Consider the following 17903-nt stretch of genomic DNA (forward strand, 5'->3'; position numbering starts at 1 on the left):
GTTGGAAGTCTTCGCGCACGGCACGCTGCAGTCTTAGAGAGTGGGTCTCACAATGTTCACTGTCACGGTGAATTGTTGTGTATTAATGACAGTGGTTTAGCGCATAGTAAACCACTGTAGTGGAAATAGAAAAACCACACGACATGGGACATGTTACCTCGCAGAGTGGCATAGAATGACAGTACAACGTGCGGTGACACCCCCCCCCCCCCCCCCCGGGCGTTCACCTAACTCCACGTGTTTATTGAGTTGCTTATCTAAAACTACGATGGTTCTTTATTGCCCCCTTCTCACCCAAGTTGTTATTGTTAGCACCGCAATGTTTGTATTGCTGGGTTGGAGCGGTGGCGCAGCCGTTAGCACACTGCAAACTGCACCGGGCCAATTTTGATTTAAAGCTTTCGTGACTGCAGCGATTCATCTTCTTGGTTCTTTCGGTAAAGTCACGTAGAAGGGAAATAATAAAATATAAATATAAAACTAACAATTCTCACGACGTTTCGACTGCAACACAAGCAATCATCATCAAGTATGGTATAACAATAGGTTGTACCCTTTCTGGCAAAAATACAGATGTCAAGATGTTAAAACACCAAATAGAATTCTTATTCAAGGAATCCTGTCTGCACTAACCACACGTACTTGGGGTGAACATGCAAACAAAAAAACATGCTCTGCTAATATCACGTTGACACCTTAACTGCAGTATCCGTGCCGAGTTTATCCACGTGTAATGTGTGTGCATGTTACGGTTTAATGTGCATCGTTAAGTGATTGACAACTGTCATACATGACGTGTGAGTGGTAAATGCGATGTAAACGTGTTTAGTTTAACACGATACACGGCCGTGCAGTTGTGTATTTGAAATAATTACTGTTGTAAAGCGGCATATGCTTTTCTGTAAAACACGGCATCGTATGTATTACTTGGCGTTTAATATGAAGAGCACACCACAAGAGACGGTGACATGAGATAGCTTTTCATTCAAGAGTTGGACTCTTTCTGCCACTTATATCTATTTGTTGATAATACATTACGGCGTTGACTCGTTTATTGTGAACGTGGGCTGCTTTTGTACATCTTACAATAAAGCATGTATTTCAAAATAAGTTAAAATATCTCATTATTCTTCCAAAATGTATGAATACTGGTCAATGCCCATTTCTGGTGATCATTAGCAATTGGAGATACTTCTACACAACTGTTATGGATATTGGTCTTATTATTAAACTCAACAACTAGTGATTTTCCTGCACTAAGTCATTGGAATCTTATGGGGTTTTTTTATGGCCGAGCCGTGACTGTAATGTAAGGCAATTGCCACCTAGTAGTGCAGCTCGCCACCCTGGTACCTATTTACCAACCCTGTAAAAAATGGCGATGATTGGCAGAATGAACTCCGGATGGAGTTTGAACTCACATACAGAGTTGATCTGTCATTGATCCTCACTAGAGTAACTGGAAAAGGCTAAGTTGACTGAGTGGACGCCTTAAACTTTTTCCGGAATAAATCTTTTGGAAAAGCGTTGAAGACTCTTTTGTTATTGTTGTTGTTATTATTATATTATTTCTTTACTTGGTCATCTGTACATGAGCTTTATTTGTAACCAGGTGAAAGCCAATTGAGTTAAACGGCTCTTTTACAAAGAAGGGGAGTTCTTTGTACGCAGAATATGAAATGAAATCAGAGAAACAATATGCGAGACTAAACCACCCTTTGGCCTTTCATGCCAACAACAACAATCACATTTAAAATGCTGCTGTTATGTGGTAATCACATTACACTTGACTTATTAATGATTATTCTGCCTCTCCAAAATGCTGTTAAACATGTTGGACAAGCCATACAACCAACATGCCAATTTACAATGACCACCTATGCCATTGCAAATGAGGTCTGTGGGAGCAGATGCTCAGGGTGGCCTAGATTTTCTGAGCTTTTATGAACACAGCATCTGAATAATCCCCATCTGTTCCCTGGACTCTCTTTAGAGGTCACGCTGAATGAATCTTTCTGGCTCAATATGTCCACATTTTCCTCGTGCATTTACATACAACAGTGCAGATTAAAGCTACTTGGCTTCTAATGCTGTATATTAATTTTGCGACGTAGTAATGTTAGATCTCGAATTATATTTTGTAATTTCTTTAGTTATCTGGATTTTTTTGAAATGCACAGGAATTGTGATTATCCATATTCACGTGAAAGAAAATCAAACGCTTGAAAACGTATTCTTCAGGTCTTTTGGTAAAGTCACAAAAGACCCAAAGAATATGAATTCCTGCAGTCACGAAAGCTTTAAGTCGTTTGAAAACTATTTGATGAAACCATCAATGTAAAATCAGATTGAAATGAGTTCTCAAAATGTGCAATTTATAACCTGTCAAGGAGGTAGTTTTTTTCTTGAATTACTTCCTCAAAACAATTGTTTAATGGACTAATACTGCTAGATCTCAAGCAATTTTAGTAAGTATTTCTTCTGACTTTGAAAAATCATTTTTAATTTATGGGATAATTGAAGCGATACTGGTCCAAAATGGGCCTATTACAGCTTAGACTTATCTGGAAAGCATCCAGTTTTCTTTGGTAATTGGCTTAAGATCGAGTTACACTTTGCATTCATATTACATGACCATTGTTTGCCAGGATCCTTTAACAGAAAAGCATCTGATGCAAAAGACTGCCAGGAAGGGGCTTGCATTTATTAATACATTATTAAATCGTGTTTTTACTGGTTGCTTGATGCCATGGTCCCACATTGCAAGTATATTAATTATGTAAGCCCTCATTGTCGATGCTTGGTGATGCAGTTTAACAGTATGCTGGCATAAAGAAAACAACCTCTGTAACCCCAAACGCACCATGGGGCTGAATAAAGTATTCTTCTAAAGAGGTTCCTGTGTGTAGAATATTGTAGACATTGAGCCATACGTGTATTTACAAGAGGGACCCACATTATCTTAGACCCTAGGGGGTTAAATCCATTTACGGCACATGGGATTAGAAAGGTCTTTTGTGTAAGCCAGACAGTGCTCAAAACTGAATGCAGAGTATCCTGTATGAGTCATAAAGCACGCACACCACACAGGCCACTCAGGCAAATTAACTTTAGAAATCCTGTTCCTGCTTTTTTTTAGCCAGCATTTAATATGTATTTGATGCTTTGATGATCATTTTAAATTCTTATCTGTGAACGCTCGTGCAATATTTTCATTTTTGTTTGCAAGGTTCATCTAAAAACCACGTGAAGGCTACATTTCTGTTAAACAAACAATGGACGTAGCATAGTTACAATTGACCCGCAGAGCGATGGATTGTATCCTTTCATGAAAATGGACCGCGACGATGGGGAAAATGACGGAAAAGACCTGGACGCCAGCGAAAAAACCTACAATGAAACTCACAAGCCTCTGGAAGACATGGACGAGGATGGTGTTATTATGGTGGAAGGAAGCCGATACCGTGTCGAAGCTTGTGGGACCGTTCCACTTAGCCACATCGCAGAGACTGTGGATAAGGTGCGTCCTCCTTGCAAGCCTGGCTTAGGTGACGTTGTTTCGCAGGCTCCCTTGGATGTCCTAGACATAGAGGAGACGAGCTATCCTACTACCGACTCTCAGGATGCTGCAGCTCTGTCGGCAGAAGGGACGGCGGCCGATGAAGCACACGACGACCTCAGCTTTCACGTCAGCGAACTATTGGATTCGGATGCATTGCCGGGGTCGTCGGAAAAGCAGCAAAGTTTAGAAGTGGCCGATGAAGATGCTAGCTACCGCATCAGCGAGCTGCTGGACTCTGATCCAGTGGCTATTTCTGTGTCTCTTGCGGAAGACGCCACCCTCAACATCAGCAACGGTGAGTGTGCATCTCACGCTGTTATATAAGTGCATTTCACTGCCGTATATATCTCTACTCATGTAGGCGTTTGGGATTGCAGCACGCACAGCTGATATTTACATGAGGAAAATGATATACCAGTTAGTTTAATCCACTTTTTGTTTATCCACTGGCTTAAATCTGGTATAAACATGCATTGAAGTATGTAATTATACTGGCAATTATTGTGTCGTCATATGTAATTGATTTTCTACAATGACAAAATGGTTTGGAGAACATTTTCTAAATTCAAATATAAGTGTCAGAGTTTATAAAACTAAGCATTTTATTGAATCATATCGTGTGTACCTGTCCTGTAACTCAGTAGTCGAGGAATATGTAGGCTTAACACTTTATGTTTGGAGCTGCATACATATTTTTTAATTGTTTAATTACGCTTAATATATTTCACATCCCAGATGATACCTTCCAAAGTGAAAACTCACCAGAGCTCGCCAAAGATATTTCGCCCAGGAGGATGTGGAGGCTATCCCCAGAGCAAGGCATCATGGCAATCACAAGCGGCCCTGCCAGAGAAGTGGGAAGTGGACAACACAGGGCTTCACCTCATGAACAATTGGGAATGGAGTCTGCGGATGATTATGACGATGAGATTGAAGAAGGCGGAAGGACGAGCGAGGAGGAATCGGACCTGCCATACGACGGAGACCTGGACGAGGGTTCGGATTTGAATCCCAACAGTGCGAGTAATACGTCGGGTACAGGGCTGTCCTGCACTCATTCTTCCGAGCTGCATGAGAAAGGAGCGTTGTCTCTAAGTGGAAGGGAACAGTCCACTTGCCTAATGAACCTGGCACTTGAAAATGATACAGGGGACTGTGAGGGACTCGACTTTCAATCGCTGTCACGCGATATCAATGCAGGGCTGCGTTATTCACTTGCCGATGAGGCGGGAGCACGGCATGCTTTGGTGATCGAGGAGGAGCACTTGTTACGTTCAAATGATGACGTTGTTGGACCCAGCAATAATTTTTATTTCTCACAAATACGAGCTGAAGTGTTTCTCACAGAAGCACACGATGGAAAGTATTTATCAGATGCAGTCGACACAATTGAACACTCTTCAGAGGCACGTGGCAATACTTGCAATGCAGAAGATGAAATTATCTGTGTTGGTTCAGCCAATGAACCACAAAACACTATTCGCTCAGACCAGGAAATGCAATACAAAGCCCATGAACATGTACTTATTACGGCACAAGCGCAACATGCACAGTCTACCTTTCAACAGCAGCCTTGTGATATGTTACACAGAGAGCAAGAAGTTAAGTTGGAAATATGTAATGATGTAATTGAGCCCACAGCCCAAAATTCAAAGGCTGCCATTGAACAAGTCAGTCACCCATTTGCTGAGGATGAACTCAGTTCCAGACATTACATTGAAGCAGAAACTATGCCCGAAATTTCCTTCACAGAGAGCGTCGATGCTGCCGCAGCAGCTAAACAAGCAGATTTTTTAATCAAAGATGAATTCCATAGGAGCCATAAAGAGGGCAGCATGCAAATTATACCTGAACATGCCCAATGGCTCCCCAGCGCTGACGAAGGTGCACAGACCTCTTTAATTATTGACCGTGAAAGTGTTGAGATGGGTACAAATGTAAACGGCATGGGCGTGTGTAATTCCGCAGAACCTTACAGTCAGATATCTTGTATTAAGAAGCAAACGCTATCAGTATTAAAATCAGACAATTGTGCAGCTAATGCACCATCTGATAGGTCAATATTGCTGGATGATAACCAGAAACAGAGGAGAGGACAAGTTAATTACCCGCTGCCAAACTTGTCGATGGTTGAGCCAAAAATTAGGTCGCAGAAGAAGGCAAAGACCAAAGTAGATCGATCACCGTCTTCCACAAAGGCCAGTGTCAAGTTGGCCAGGTCTGTATCGCACAAGCCCTTGGTTGCAACCGTACGGGAGGTCCTCAACAGCACAGAGCTTCCATTGGTGTCGTGCAAGACGCGCTGCGTTACCCCCGAACCTCAGGAAGGGACCCCCACAATGCACAGCGACAACAGAAGCCCAAACTCTAAAACAAGCGCAGATATGGTGCGGCAGCTGCAGGTGAGCGTTCCACTGGTTTGTGGATTATTGTCTACGAGATTTTTAACGAGGAGTCTACCTAATTGTGTTACATGCACACGTACAGTTTTTTTTGTAAATTAATTGCTGAATTAGGGCTTTGCTGCTTCATGCAGCCCATAGGATTTATTTGACCGTGCTTCACCCGGCCCGGTGAGTGCAGCTTGATGAAGGTGGAGAGCATAGACGTGGGAGAATATAAGTACAGTACAATAATGTATTTTTTCTGTCCTGCCCTCCATTGCCCACCACTTAGCCCCGCACGCCCGGTGAACAACTTGTTTGTGCATGGCGGTCACTCATCCAGTCGCAAACCTGCTTAGATTTTGAGATCTGCTGAGATTGTGCTTATTTTGGGTGATTTAGTCAAAGGCTTTGGTAAATATAGCCTGAAATATTAGACCGCTTCTTTAGACTTCGAGTAATGCTTTTAATTTTAAAAAATTCACTCAAATTAGTTTACTAAATATTTTGAGAATCATCCAAAACTCTTGTTTAAAAGTACTAACGTTTGATCACATTTTTGTATGCGTTTAGTACAGAACGGTCAAACTTATATTCAATAATACAATTGCATATTCTTGGTTCTTTCAGTAAAGTCACGTAGAAGGGAAATAATAAAATAATGAAAATAAAACATTTAATTATCACGACGTTTCGATTGCAACACAAGCAATCATCATCAGGTGTGAAAACTACAGCAAGAAAAAAATACAATTGCATGTTTAGTTTTTCCCTGCATCATAGACTTCATGCACATTGAGTGAGTTAATTTCATAAATATATTATCATTATCTTATGAATTTGTTCACATTCTATCCTTTTTACTCCCAAATGTTACACGCGGGTTGTATTTTTTTCTTACACATTTCTGTTTATTTTAATATTATGTTCCTGCAGCAATTGCTCCTGTTAGATTAAGCTGTTGCCTTTTTTACCAACATTGCTGTAATTGAGAAATGGGAGGGATGGTAATTTTGAACTGTTGTAAAAACCTTTGAGTGTAATTGAGACTCCCATTGTCCCGAGTGACCCCCACCACCTCCCCCATGACATGTGTGTACCCCACACCACCAGGAGGACTATGATAAGCTACTGACGAAGTACGCCGAGGCCGAGAATACTATCGACCACCTCCGGCTCGGTGCCAAGGTGAATTTTTAAACTATTGAACATTTAAATTTTATTTTGCCAGGTAAGGCCCCACTTAGCTATATAGCTCTTTTTCAGAAGCGTCCTGGTCACACATTATACCTCATCGAAGTGGCTTATCACGTGGAAATGTATAGCAGTCAAATACTCTAAACTTATGTTGATTCTAAATGCGAAGGGAAAAAGCGGAGGACCCGGAGAAAAATCCACATGACCACTGGGAGAACATACAAACTCCAAATATTTTCATGCAGCAGGGTTGGGATCGAACCCGTGACCTGCATACCTGGCGAGGTAGTTAACATCTCGCCGTATGTCAGCAGTGCCACGTGATCTTCATTCAATAACCACTGGTCTTTGTTGCTCAACGCTCTTAGCGTTGCACTCTCCAGGTGCAGTTGCGCAGTTTCTTCAGAGCCTGACACAAGACCCCACGGGTTCCTTCAAAAGAAACTCGTGGTTGGGGCAAGCGCGGGCTCGCCCAGCATGAGAACTTGTTTGCTTAAGTATGACGGCCGCACTGAGAAAGGGGCTTTTTGGTTGACACTGTTTTTAATATATTTTGATTTGTTTATAGAAAATTAATTAACAATGACATGGGGGTTTCAAACAGAGAGCATTGCCTAGATTCAGATTAATGTTGGCCTTTTAAAAATACACTTTGGATCCTGCTCGTGAAATGCATCGCCAGCATGATCAGTCTTGACATATTCCGTGCTGGGTGAAGGCCCCTCCACATCATTACCGTCACTGGAGCAGCAACAATTACACGATAGCCAATTGTCTTTAAAGTTCAACCTTTCTTGGAATGGAAATGTTGGACGGCATGTGTGCATTAGGCTTGAGTAGCAGTGCAAATGTAGCTCGGTGGAGTGATCGGTGTCTTATACTCGTGCAGGGGTCGGCAACCAAAATGACAGGACGAGACGTTTTTTTCGAATTCGGTAAAAAACTAAACATTTTCAGAGCCGCGGTGCATGTGAATTCGAGACGGTGGTTGTCCTTAATAAGTAATGTTACGAAGTGCTCCTTGAGCCGCATGCGGCTCGGGAGCCACAGGATTAGTGCATTGGATGTGTGTTACCTGTCTGTGACATTTGGTGTTTTTCGTCGATTGATGCTTTGGTCGGCCAGCTCGTTTGAAGCGTATCATGTCCGTGGCATGTGTGTAGGTGTCACTGTTTGTCGATGCACCAAAACCTGCCAGCAATGCCATTCATGTGGGAACCTTGAACACCCCAAGCCGGCCTGTAACGCTCACCATCCCAAAACCACAACAGGCGTGGCTCATTCAGCCAGGTGCAGGAAGTCAAGAGCATCCAGGTGCAGTGTATGGCGCAAACGCAGGCTGTATCACACTTGAATAAAATGTGAAAGGACATTTCAGCCATTCGTCCATATTCACGGCAGTCTACAGAAAGCGTAGGTAACATAGCAGCCATTAAGAACTGCAGTGCTGTCAGGACACTGATGCCAACAAAATGTTTAAAACTAAAGTGATGCTTTGTAAAATCTGCTTGAGATGGTAACCCACCAGGCCAATTTGATGGATTACATTTTTCAAGATTCACAGTTCACCAATCGTGGGTATTTTTGATCACCTGAAAATGGCCTTGGGGGAATATTGGGTTAAGCAGCTGTTATTGCTTTCCTTTAATTGAACACTAATTTTGACTAGAGGAAGCTAATGTGTTTCGAAATTTATAAAAAAAAATAGGTCCTAGCTCTTAAGTGTAATGAAAACACACAATCAAGGAAATCGCAGTGCCATTAATGGAGAATGATTGAATTTCAGATGATGACTCAGGTGGCGCAAGGTGTTCCATGCATGAAGAGGAGGCAACCCCAGGGATGTGCCTGACACGGGAGCTGGCCAGCCAAGCATTATGTTTCAGGGACAAGGTGGGTTTAACTTGACGGCTTCCACAGTCGGTAGATATGTGCCAGAGGTCGCAAACGGGTTTTGTTTCCTTACCCGTACCCGTACCCGGCCGCACCAGGGTCGCAAACGGGTACCCGTACCCGGTTGGGTACGGGTACCCGTTCCCTACCCGTACCCTACCTGAAATGAGTGACAAACAGTTACTCACCAGTGACTCACGGCCTACCCGTACCTGTACCCGGCGCACCAGGGTCGCAAACGGGTACCCGTACCCGTACCCGGCCGGGTACGGGTAGCCGGGTATCGGGTAGGGTACGGGTATCGGGTACCCGGTTGCGACCTCTGATATGTGCATGCTTGTTAGCATCCATTTATAATGCCGCTCATAGTTCTACAGAGCTTGTTTGACACCTTCCGGCAATGGCTGCTGTTGAGACAAGTGGTCTTGCTTAGAATTGAAATTGCATTTATCTGCATGTCAACAGTGTCTAGTCCCAGTGGTGAGTGTTGTACAACTCATATGTTGTACTTCTCTTGTCAACACTAAACTATTTTTATCTATTTATTTAAGTTGTATTCTACTTGTACCTTTGCTGTCTTGTGAGATGTAGAACTTTCCATTTAGTAATCTTGAAGTCATATGTGCACAATGATGCATCAGTAACGGTCTTGGAAGTTAGCATCACCAAACTGCTTCTGAAGTCACTTAAATAGGCTCTGTTATTCACATTTGGGCCTCAAGTTTTATATGACCTGCAAAGAATAGGGTCATTGAATGTTAAACTACAATTGTTACTTCTCAGAGATGGAATGTTTCTCATGAAGTGAATACCCAGATTTCATTAAAAAGGTGTGTTCGTGCAGTCATCCGTTACCAACCTGAGCCCATCATCTCAGTCCATCTAAACCTCTCATTTAATCCCGGGTGAACACGGCACTGGTTTTAAACTGATATACCCTTATTCTTGGTTCTTTTGGTAAAGTCACGTAGAAGGGAAATAATAAAAATAAAACATAAAATAAAATTATCATGACGTTTCGGCCACAACGCAAGCAGCCGTCTGCTTGCGTTGTGGCCGAAACGTCGTGATAATTTTATTTTATTATGTTTTATTTTTATTATTTTCCTTCTACGTGACTTTACCGAAAGAACCAAGAATATGAATCCCTGCAGTCACGAAAGCTTTAAACTGATATACCCTCGTAACTTAGCCGTATCATCATCAGGGAAGCGTGTTACACATATATGAAGGCTTTGTTAGCTCACAACTTAGGATGGGGCCTGCACTGTGTACAAGGGAAACCAATGGTTAGGAATGTGAAGGCTTGTCATCGGATAAGATAAGCTAATGGCAAGGGTCTTCACTCCAGGGAAAGAGTATTGATTTGTACAGAGCAAGTCCAAATTGGATGAGGACCATTCCGCTGCAGGGATGTGCTCTGCAGGCATTTAAATTGCAGATGGTAGATGGTGAGGGTAAAGTACAAATACATGATTCTGATTAATTAACTATGACATTTAAATATTAATCATTGTTATATAACCTGCTCGAATATTACAGCTATTTTACTGTGTTTCTACTTTATGTATAATTATATATTTTTTGATTAATTGTTCAGGCATTGTTGTTGTGCACTTTTGTAGGTCAATGAATTTCGGGAACTTTTAAACTCTGGAAAACTGTCATTGGATTATCAGCAGGAGGTAAGCACCAAAAGAGCCAGCTCTCAACCTTCATAGAGCACCAGCTCTCGTGCATACATGCACATGAGTGCGCTGCAGCGTGTGTATTTACGAACAAATGTACAAATGAATATGATGGCAGCCCGGTGATTAAAAACTAATTTCTTTAGAACTGGTTTTTGTGTTTAGTTTGTTGTCCTTTTAACACGTAGGCTTTCGCGACCAATATTATTCAGAATCAACGTTTTTGGGTTTAGATCGCGTTATTTATAAATGTGTCGTAACCCTCCACCACCCGACACGGCCAATCAGTAAAAAAGTGTCATGTTAACAAAAGACATAGTTCACTGCTATAGCCCACCGGTGTGTTGAAGCGTGAAACCACAAAAATTGGAAATGTTGTGGTTTCACGCTTCAACACACCGGTGGGCTAAAGCAGTGAACTATTTGTCTTTTGTCAACGTGACACTTTTTTACTGATTGGCCGTGTCGGGTGGTGGAGGGTTATGACACTTTTATAAATAACGCGATCTAAACCCAAAAACGTTGATTATGGTTGTCCTTTCCCCACACCCTCGACTAGCACGGTTGGCTGCGTACGGTGCGAAAGAAGTCCAGCATGCATACATACACACATAAGTCCTCTGGGTTCATTCACCAGGCCTTTGAACAGCTGAGGAGGGACCAGGATGGCCTAGAGCGGCAGTACATGGCTCGGAAGGAGGAGCACCGAGCCCTGCAATTACAGACTAATCGCTGTGGAACGGCCGGACACTTTGATCCACACCGGTAAGGACCGCGTGATTTCGTTTGAAATTCGTGCATGTGTGCGCTCGTTGTTTGATAGATGTTCTTTAATTGGTAATTTCAGTCGCTGTACGGAAGGCTACCAAACAAAGAAATTATGCAAAATCACTCGTGACAGGTTGTTCTGTCAAATAAAAAAAAAGAAATGACAATTATTTGAGAACAGTTGAAGTAAGTGCCTTTGCTATGCAAGGTTTACCTGCATCGATTATGAGTGTTTTAAAATTGTAATATGACACTGCTGTATAATTTAGCTGCACACAGCTAAGGGAATTATCTCAACGATGTTAAAAACTGTAAGCGGTGAGATTATTTTCTAGTAATGGACAGTGTTTTAATGTCGGAGCATTACCCATAATTGCCCAAGTCAGTGTAGCCCTGTGAGAGTGGTCACTCATGTGTGGAAGTGTGTACATGCCGTTTGGTTGGAATGGGAGGCAGGGGAAGCTTTTTCACCAAGCAAGGCATTGCAGTACACAATTAGGAAAAAAAAATGTATTTACCAAGTAAGGCCCACTGAGCTATATACTTCTTTTCCAGAAGCGACCTGACCACAAATGGTAGTCCAATCAAGTGGCTTATCACGTGTAAATGTATAGCAGCCAAATACTCTAAACGCATGCTGACTCTAAATGTGGTGGGAAAAACCGGAGGACCCAGAGAAAAATCCACGCGATCACAGAGGGAACAGGCAAACTCTAAATTCACAGGTGTCAGGGTCGGGATCAAACCCGTAACCTCCCGTATATCACGCGAGGTAGTTAACATCGGTGCCACCGTGGCGAGATGTTGTTGCGTTACTGTTAAGTGGGCCCAAGAATTAGTTTGGGGAGGGGGGTGGGAGAAACAACTGCAACATTGCAGATTGAGTTACATTGTAGCTCACCCTAAACCCAAGCGGTATGCACATAAACTCAGCAAGAGTTCTGCAATGCCAGTCTTTACACTCTCCCCGTGATAGTCCCATCTATCATTGGTCACTTGCGTTTATTGCAAATGTATTGTTGAAGAATGTCCACTGTGTGTATTTGTTATCAAGAATGCTGATCACGTAGAGGTCAATGAACACCTGCTGTTGAGGGTTCACTCTGAGGTTACGCGTGCTGGCGTGTAACACGTCGCTTTCTTATCCGGCAGCGAGGTGGAAGGTGCGATTTTTCAGCTGGGGATGAGCCTGGAGGAGATGAAGGAGCGGATGGACGCGAGTCAATGCAGACCGTCGTCTCCAGACACAGCGCCGGCCTCCACGTCACTGTCGGCCACCGCTGTAAAGACACAGCGTGTCCCCAGCAGCCACTCTGAGGTAGCGCTGCGCCTCATGGCAGAATGATACCGTGAGATGATCGCGTGACACTTCACTCCAACTCTTATTTTATCCAACTGCTTTGACTGTGTCGTGGATTTGCTGGTAAATAATCTGCTTGATTAAAGTGTAATTCTGCGTGATGTCATTTAAAACAGTATGGGTTGCATTTGAGACGTTTTCATGCGGCTTGATGTGAATGCATTGTTTACTGACGTAAAAAAAATTGTTGATGATTTTAAAAACTTAAGCAATGTTTCCGAGATGAATGTTGCAGATGTAAGCCTACAATTCTTTGTCAATCGTTTGCTGGATGGAGGACCTTTCCATGCTATGTGGGTCATAGTGTTTGTTTTACCATACTTCAGCACGCTGGTTAGTGTGGCATTTTGAAAGCAGAGAGTACAGACATGTGCGCATATAAGTACAGAACAACAATGCCTTTTGCTGCACTGCATAGCTGTGTGAGAAATCGTGTTTATTTTACCCGTTGAGTTGCCACCGGCACTGTGACCATTACAGAGTCCATTGTCCGTGGTTATCCACCAACACATCACCTTGGACCTCGTGGAAGGGAGCGAGACCGACGATGAGGTGGGGAGCGAGAGCATGGAGGAGAGAATGGGAGATCAAGAGAGCAGCAGAAGTGAGACCCACACGGAGCCCGGGGAGAGTGATAAAGAAGGAGGAGATACGGTGGAGGAGGATCGGGGATCGGCCCACGGTGGAGACTCGTCAGGGCTGAGCTCACAGAGGTTCGCAGACCTTGACTCTTTTCTCACCTCGCCATTTGATTACACCAAAGCCGCTGCGTTGACTACTTTGCAGTAGACGTGTAATGAATGATTTCCTGATTAAATGTTTGAAACTGCAATTGTTGAGAAAATGTATGCAAAAGTAAACAAGCAGTATAGGATGTAAAGATTTGCTTAGCATTTCTTTGTACCTGTGAAAGATTGAGTGCTCTGTATATAGAATGTGGTTACAAGGCCAACCTAGCAACGTGCAAACAAACGCTTATCATTAACCTCCACGCTCTGTGAGATTTATACAGGGTTTACGGCGCGTGGTAAGCAAGGGCTGTTTGTTGTGCATGTGCGCGATGATGTCTCCCGCGGTGGGCAGTTACCATCGCGGCTCCCAAGCAACGGGCAGGGCAGGGCCGCGCCAACATCGCAGCGTTGCAGCACCAGCGGGAAGGCAGCGCCGTGAACGGGCGCAGCTCCCCGACGTCTGGGCTCAAAGCAAAACGGACGACCGATCGCAGAGGTCCACGGCCAATGCGAAGGAAGATTCCAAAAGCAATACGTGTCGGAGTCGAGACATGGATGGACGGGAGGAGGATGAGTTGTTTGGAGGCCCGGGAAGGAGGGCGCCGACACCTCAACCGTACGTCACGTCTTGTCAAGGTCGCGTTATATGTGTGTTTTAAGTTGGTGATGTAGGATGTGACGCTACTCTGAGATGTAATGTAACTTTGCTTATTTGTTTTGCGTCTGAAAAGGCACTCGCCTCTCCAGCCAAGTCAGCAGCCTCCTCTTCCTCTCAACGTGATGTTTAATTCTGTGGAGCCACCTTCTCTGTTTGCCGAGCACAGACACCAAAGAGACATGCAGTCTAAAGAGCATCCGGTGAGAATTTTTCCACCTTACTGTTTGATGTTTTCCTGGAGAGATTGTCTTGATGTCATTGGATGGCTTACTCCACTATTTCCACTGACCGAGTGTGTGTGATTGTTCTCAGAATCAAAAGACTGCAGAAGCTGGAGAAATATCCCGGCACGTAAGCCATATCAGTCTTGCCAGCAGTGGAATCTCTTTACAAGGGAGCTTCGATAATTTCCAGCGACACAGACATTCCATCAAAGAGGTGCATTTTTCTTTTTTTACTTAAGTCATCTCTGAAATATGTTTCCCCAGTAGTTTAAAAAAGATATAATTGCATCATCAAATTGTGCCAGATGAAGAAACCCTCAGAGACATCATTATTGAACAATTAGTGCTCTGTAAAATGTACAAGAAACTAATGTGCCAACAGCACCTTCATAATTGAATGTCACCTCTACATGAGACTAGTTTAGATGTGCGCACACAAGCATTACTTCTCTTGGCGAGTCGAGGCTTGCCTTTGAGATTGAATCTCTGAGGTCACAGTGCTGTATGTGTGCAGTGAATGCTAACCCTGCACCTACGCGTGATAGCCATGTGACAGCTGTTCTCCTCTGCTGCTCCCAAAGTATGAAATTATGGAGGCAGGAAATCCCTTCCGCTATGTAATCCATGTTGTTGACTGCCTGCTCCTGTTCAAGTCCAGGATAAAGACCTTTTCAATGGCCTATAAATGTTTCTCTCCGAAATATATACGCTTACTTACTGAATAGCGTTTCGCTCACATTTAGATGCTATATAAATTTAAATTGTACCGTGTATAAATGTGCACTGTGTTGTATGTGCAGCTGTGGTTTGAGCCTGTTTGCTCAACACTTTTGCAGGAGCGCGTGATTTCTCCCGAGACAGACAGCGGTTTCGTTGGCTCAGAGAACGGGAGGATAACTGGCAGGGCCTCGAGTCTGGCTGAGAGTCTGCGTCTCACTGCAAGGTAACAGAGCTGCTATCGCAGTTTCTGCCACCAGTGGGCAGGAGCTTCCTGCTCACTGGATGGTCGGTGAAACAAGCCGAGCAGTTGTGTGTTTGCTTATTGCAAAGGTTTGGTATGAACTGCTGTAGCATTCACCCTGCTTAATCGTGCAGGCATATTAACCCAAAATGTGTACCATTTGCTTCACAATACGCTTTAAAAATCCTGTGACATCATATTCCGAATTTGCCACGTTAGAATAGTAATCACAAATGAATTAGGTAAAGCCAAAAAGCAACATCGTCCTCCAATAAAACTACTAAATACTATAATCGTGTGTGAAATAGAGTGCCTTCATGATAGCCTCGTGCTGTAAGATAGCACAATGCCAATGATAATTTTAATTTGTTGTCCTAAGATTATTTAAAGTCGAAGTGAATCGTGACTTGAGCCGTAACGATCGCACTGCAATGGGGGACGAATTGTCACATGCCCTCGTCACTGCCGCAGAGAGTTCTGCGCCTTGGGTAACAGCACGAGCATTCGATTTAAAGCTTTCGTGACTGCAGGGATTCATCTTCTAGGTTCTTTCGGTAAAGTCACGTAGAATGGAAATAATAAAATAATAAAAATAATTATTTTATTATGTTGTATTTTTATTATTTCCATTCTACGTGACTTTACCGAAAGAACCAAGAACATGAGCATCCGCTTTGTTAATTCGCCCCAGGAGCAGCAGCTCCCACCCGTCTCTGCCCGAGGAGGAGTGCGAGAGCGACGCCCCAGCTGTTGCACCAGTGTTGGCGGAGCCTGCGCGGCAACGCGGGGTCTGGCCCGACGCAGAGGCCAGCGAGGCGGTGGGAGCGCACGGACCGCGCGTGGCGCGCAGACCCGGCGCGTCCTCAAGCCGGTGGAACGCGAGCGCGGCGAGCGACTGGGACTCGCGAGGCCGCCAGGGTGAGGACCCGCAGGGTACATGCACCCGCAAAGAAAACGATCGCAGAATATTGGAGCGCGTCCTGTGAGCGAGCACCTATTATTGTTGGCAAGGCACATAAGGGGATGGAGTGGCCAGTACCGTGCCTGGCAAGCTTTGTCTCCCCAGTGCTAATATTTGAGATAACGTTCCGGGTACTCATTTCAGGCTGAGTCGACCAAGCCCAGGACTGATACAGATAATTGCCACTGATGTTAGTTGTGGCCGATAATCTAACTCAGGTTGCCAGGTTCATAGCACATTGCCACAAACACATGTCTGTGCTCACTACTCTTCGTAATGCACATGCCAGACGTGAACACTCATGCTTATAATCTTGAAGTTAAACAGTGCTGAGTCTGAATAGGGTTTGGATGGGTAACAGCACCATGCACAAACAGCTTTGGGCACTATGTGGTGAGCAGTAGAGGGCAGTACAGCAAAATCTGTTGTATATTGCTTCAATGCTTCCACGACTATGCTTAGTGCCTTAGCCAACCCGCATTGACCACCATGGTGAAATGTGGTCAAATAACCCTCGCTTACCCACACGGGCGTGGGGAGATCCCGATCCAGCATTTGACTGACAAAAAAAAATCTATCTGTAATGCACTTTAATATTGCAGCGTTTGTCGCGGAGGGACTTTTCTAAAATAACGCCTCACTTGACTGATTCTTTAGGTAGAGATAGATTGGACGATTTGGAGCGTGAAGACGTCTGCAGTCTGGATGGATTTCCCTGTCGTCCACTGAAGAGAGCAGAATTGGGCGACCTTGACGGAGAACATCCCAGGGGGAACGCGGCGTGGAGGTGAGTAGGCCAAACACACTTGTCACGCCTGACTTATTTGTGAATTGAAAAAAACTCAATAACACTGCCTTCAAAGAACAAAGTAGAAATATTTGGTCACATTTCGGGTGATGGCCCTTCTTCACAGCAGGGCCATTTCCTGGAGAAGGATCATTGCCTAAAACGTCGCAGATTTTATATATGCACATATTTTAAGCCGGTATTATTGTCGAATTCGTGTTTTTGTTTCGTGTGCTTGTGCACCACTGCCAATGAAGCGTCACCAAATCACTTCTACACTGTAGTTACGCGTCCATCTGTCTGTTGCAATATATTGACAGTCTGTGATCAATACCCAACTTCTGTTTGCAGTGTGGTTATTGTGAGCACTGTCGAGTAATGTGCGATTCCATGATCACAAGAGTGTTTCTTTTATTTTCAATCTGGCATATAATACACCGCTGAAATGCTAAATCATGCAGCATTCAAGATTCTTAATAAAATCATTCTCACGACGTTTCGGCGTTGTGGCCGAAACGTCGTGAGAATTATTTTATTATGTTTTATTTTTATTATTGTGTTACTTCCCTTCTACGTGACTTTACCGAAAGAACCAAGAAGATGAATCCCTACAGTCACGAAAGCTTTAAATCGAAATTCAAGATTCTTTCAGGGAACTGAGTAAACAGTATTGATTACAAATTTCTTGGGCTTTCTGCCTCGTATGAATATTTATGGAGCAGATATAAA

At 43.7% G+C, this 17903-nt stretch overlaps 1 protein-coding gene across 4 annotated transcripts in view; it reads left to right on the plus strand.

Annotated features, from left to right (window-relative positions):
- Positions 1-17903, plus strand: part of LOC144937889 (uncharacterized) — a 29008-nt gene that overhangs the window by 395 nt on the left and 10710 nt on the right. For all 4 annotated transcript variants that reach the window (XM_078865457.1, XM_078865455.1, XM_078865456.1 and 1 more), the window contains exons 2-16: positions 3230-3857; positions 4298-5964; positions 7060-7134; positions 8307-8457; positions 8930-9036; positions 10662-10721; positions 11362-11489; positions 12645-12810; positions 13333-13565; positions 13936-14199; positions 14315-14441; positions 14554-14679; positions 15302-15408; positions 16118-16344; positions 17045-17174. In XM_078865457.1, the coding sequence (XP_078721583.1) occupies positions 3329-3857; positions 4298-5964; positions 7060-7134; positions 8307-8457; positions 8930-9036; positions 10662-10721; positions 11362-11489; positions 12645-12810; positions 13333-13565; positions 13936-14199; positions 14315-14441; positions 14554-14679; positions 15302-15408; positions 16118-16344; positions 17045-17174 (4097 nt within the window). In that variant the 5' untranslated portion in view covers positions 3230-3328. The remainder of the gene's footprint in view (positions 1-3229; positions 3858-4297; positions 5965-7059; positions 7135-8306; positions 8458-8929; positions 9037-10661; positions 10722-11361; positions 11490-12644; positions 12811-13332; positions 13566-13935; positions 14200-14314; positions 14442-14553; positions 14680-15301; positions 15409-16117; positions 16345-17044; positions 17175-17903) is intronic.

This window comes from Lampetra fluviatilis, chromosome 20, assembly GCF_964198595.1.
Source record: "Lampetra fluviatilis chromosome 20, kcLamFluv1.1, whole genome shotgun sequence".
Classification (NCBI taxonomy): Eukaryota; Metazoa; Chordata; class Hyperoartia; order Petromyzontiformes; family Petromyzontidae; genus Lampetra; species Lampetra fluviatilis.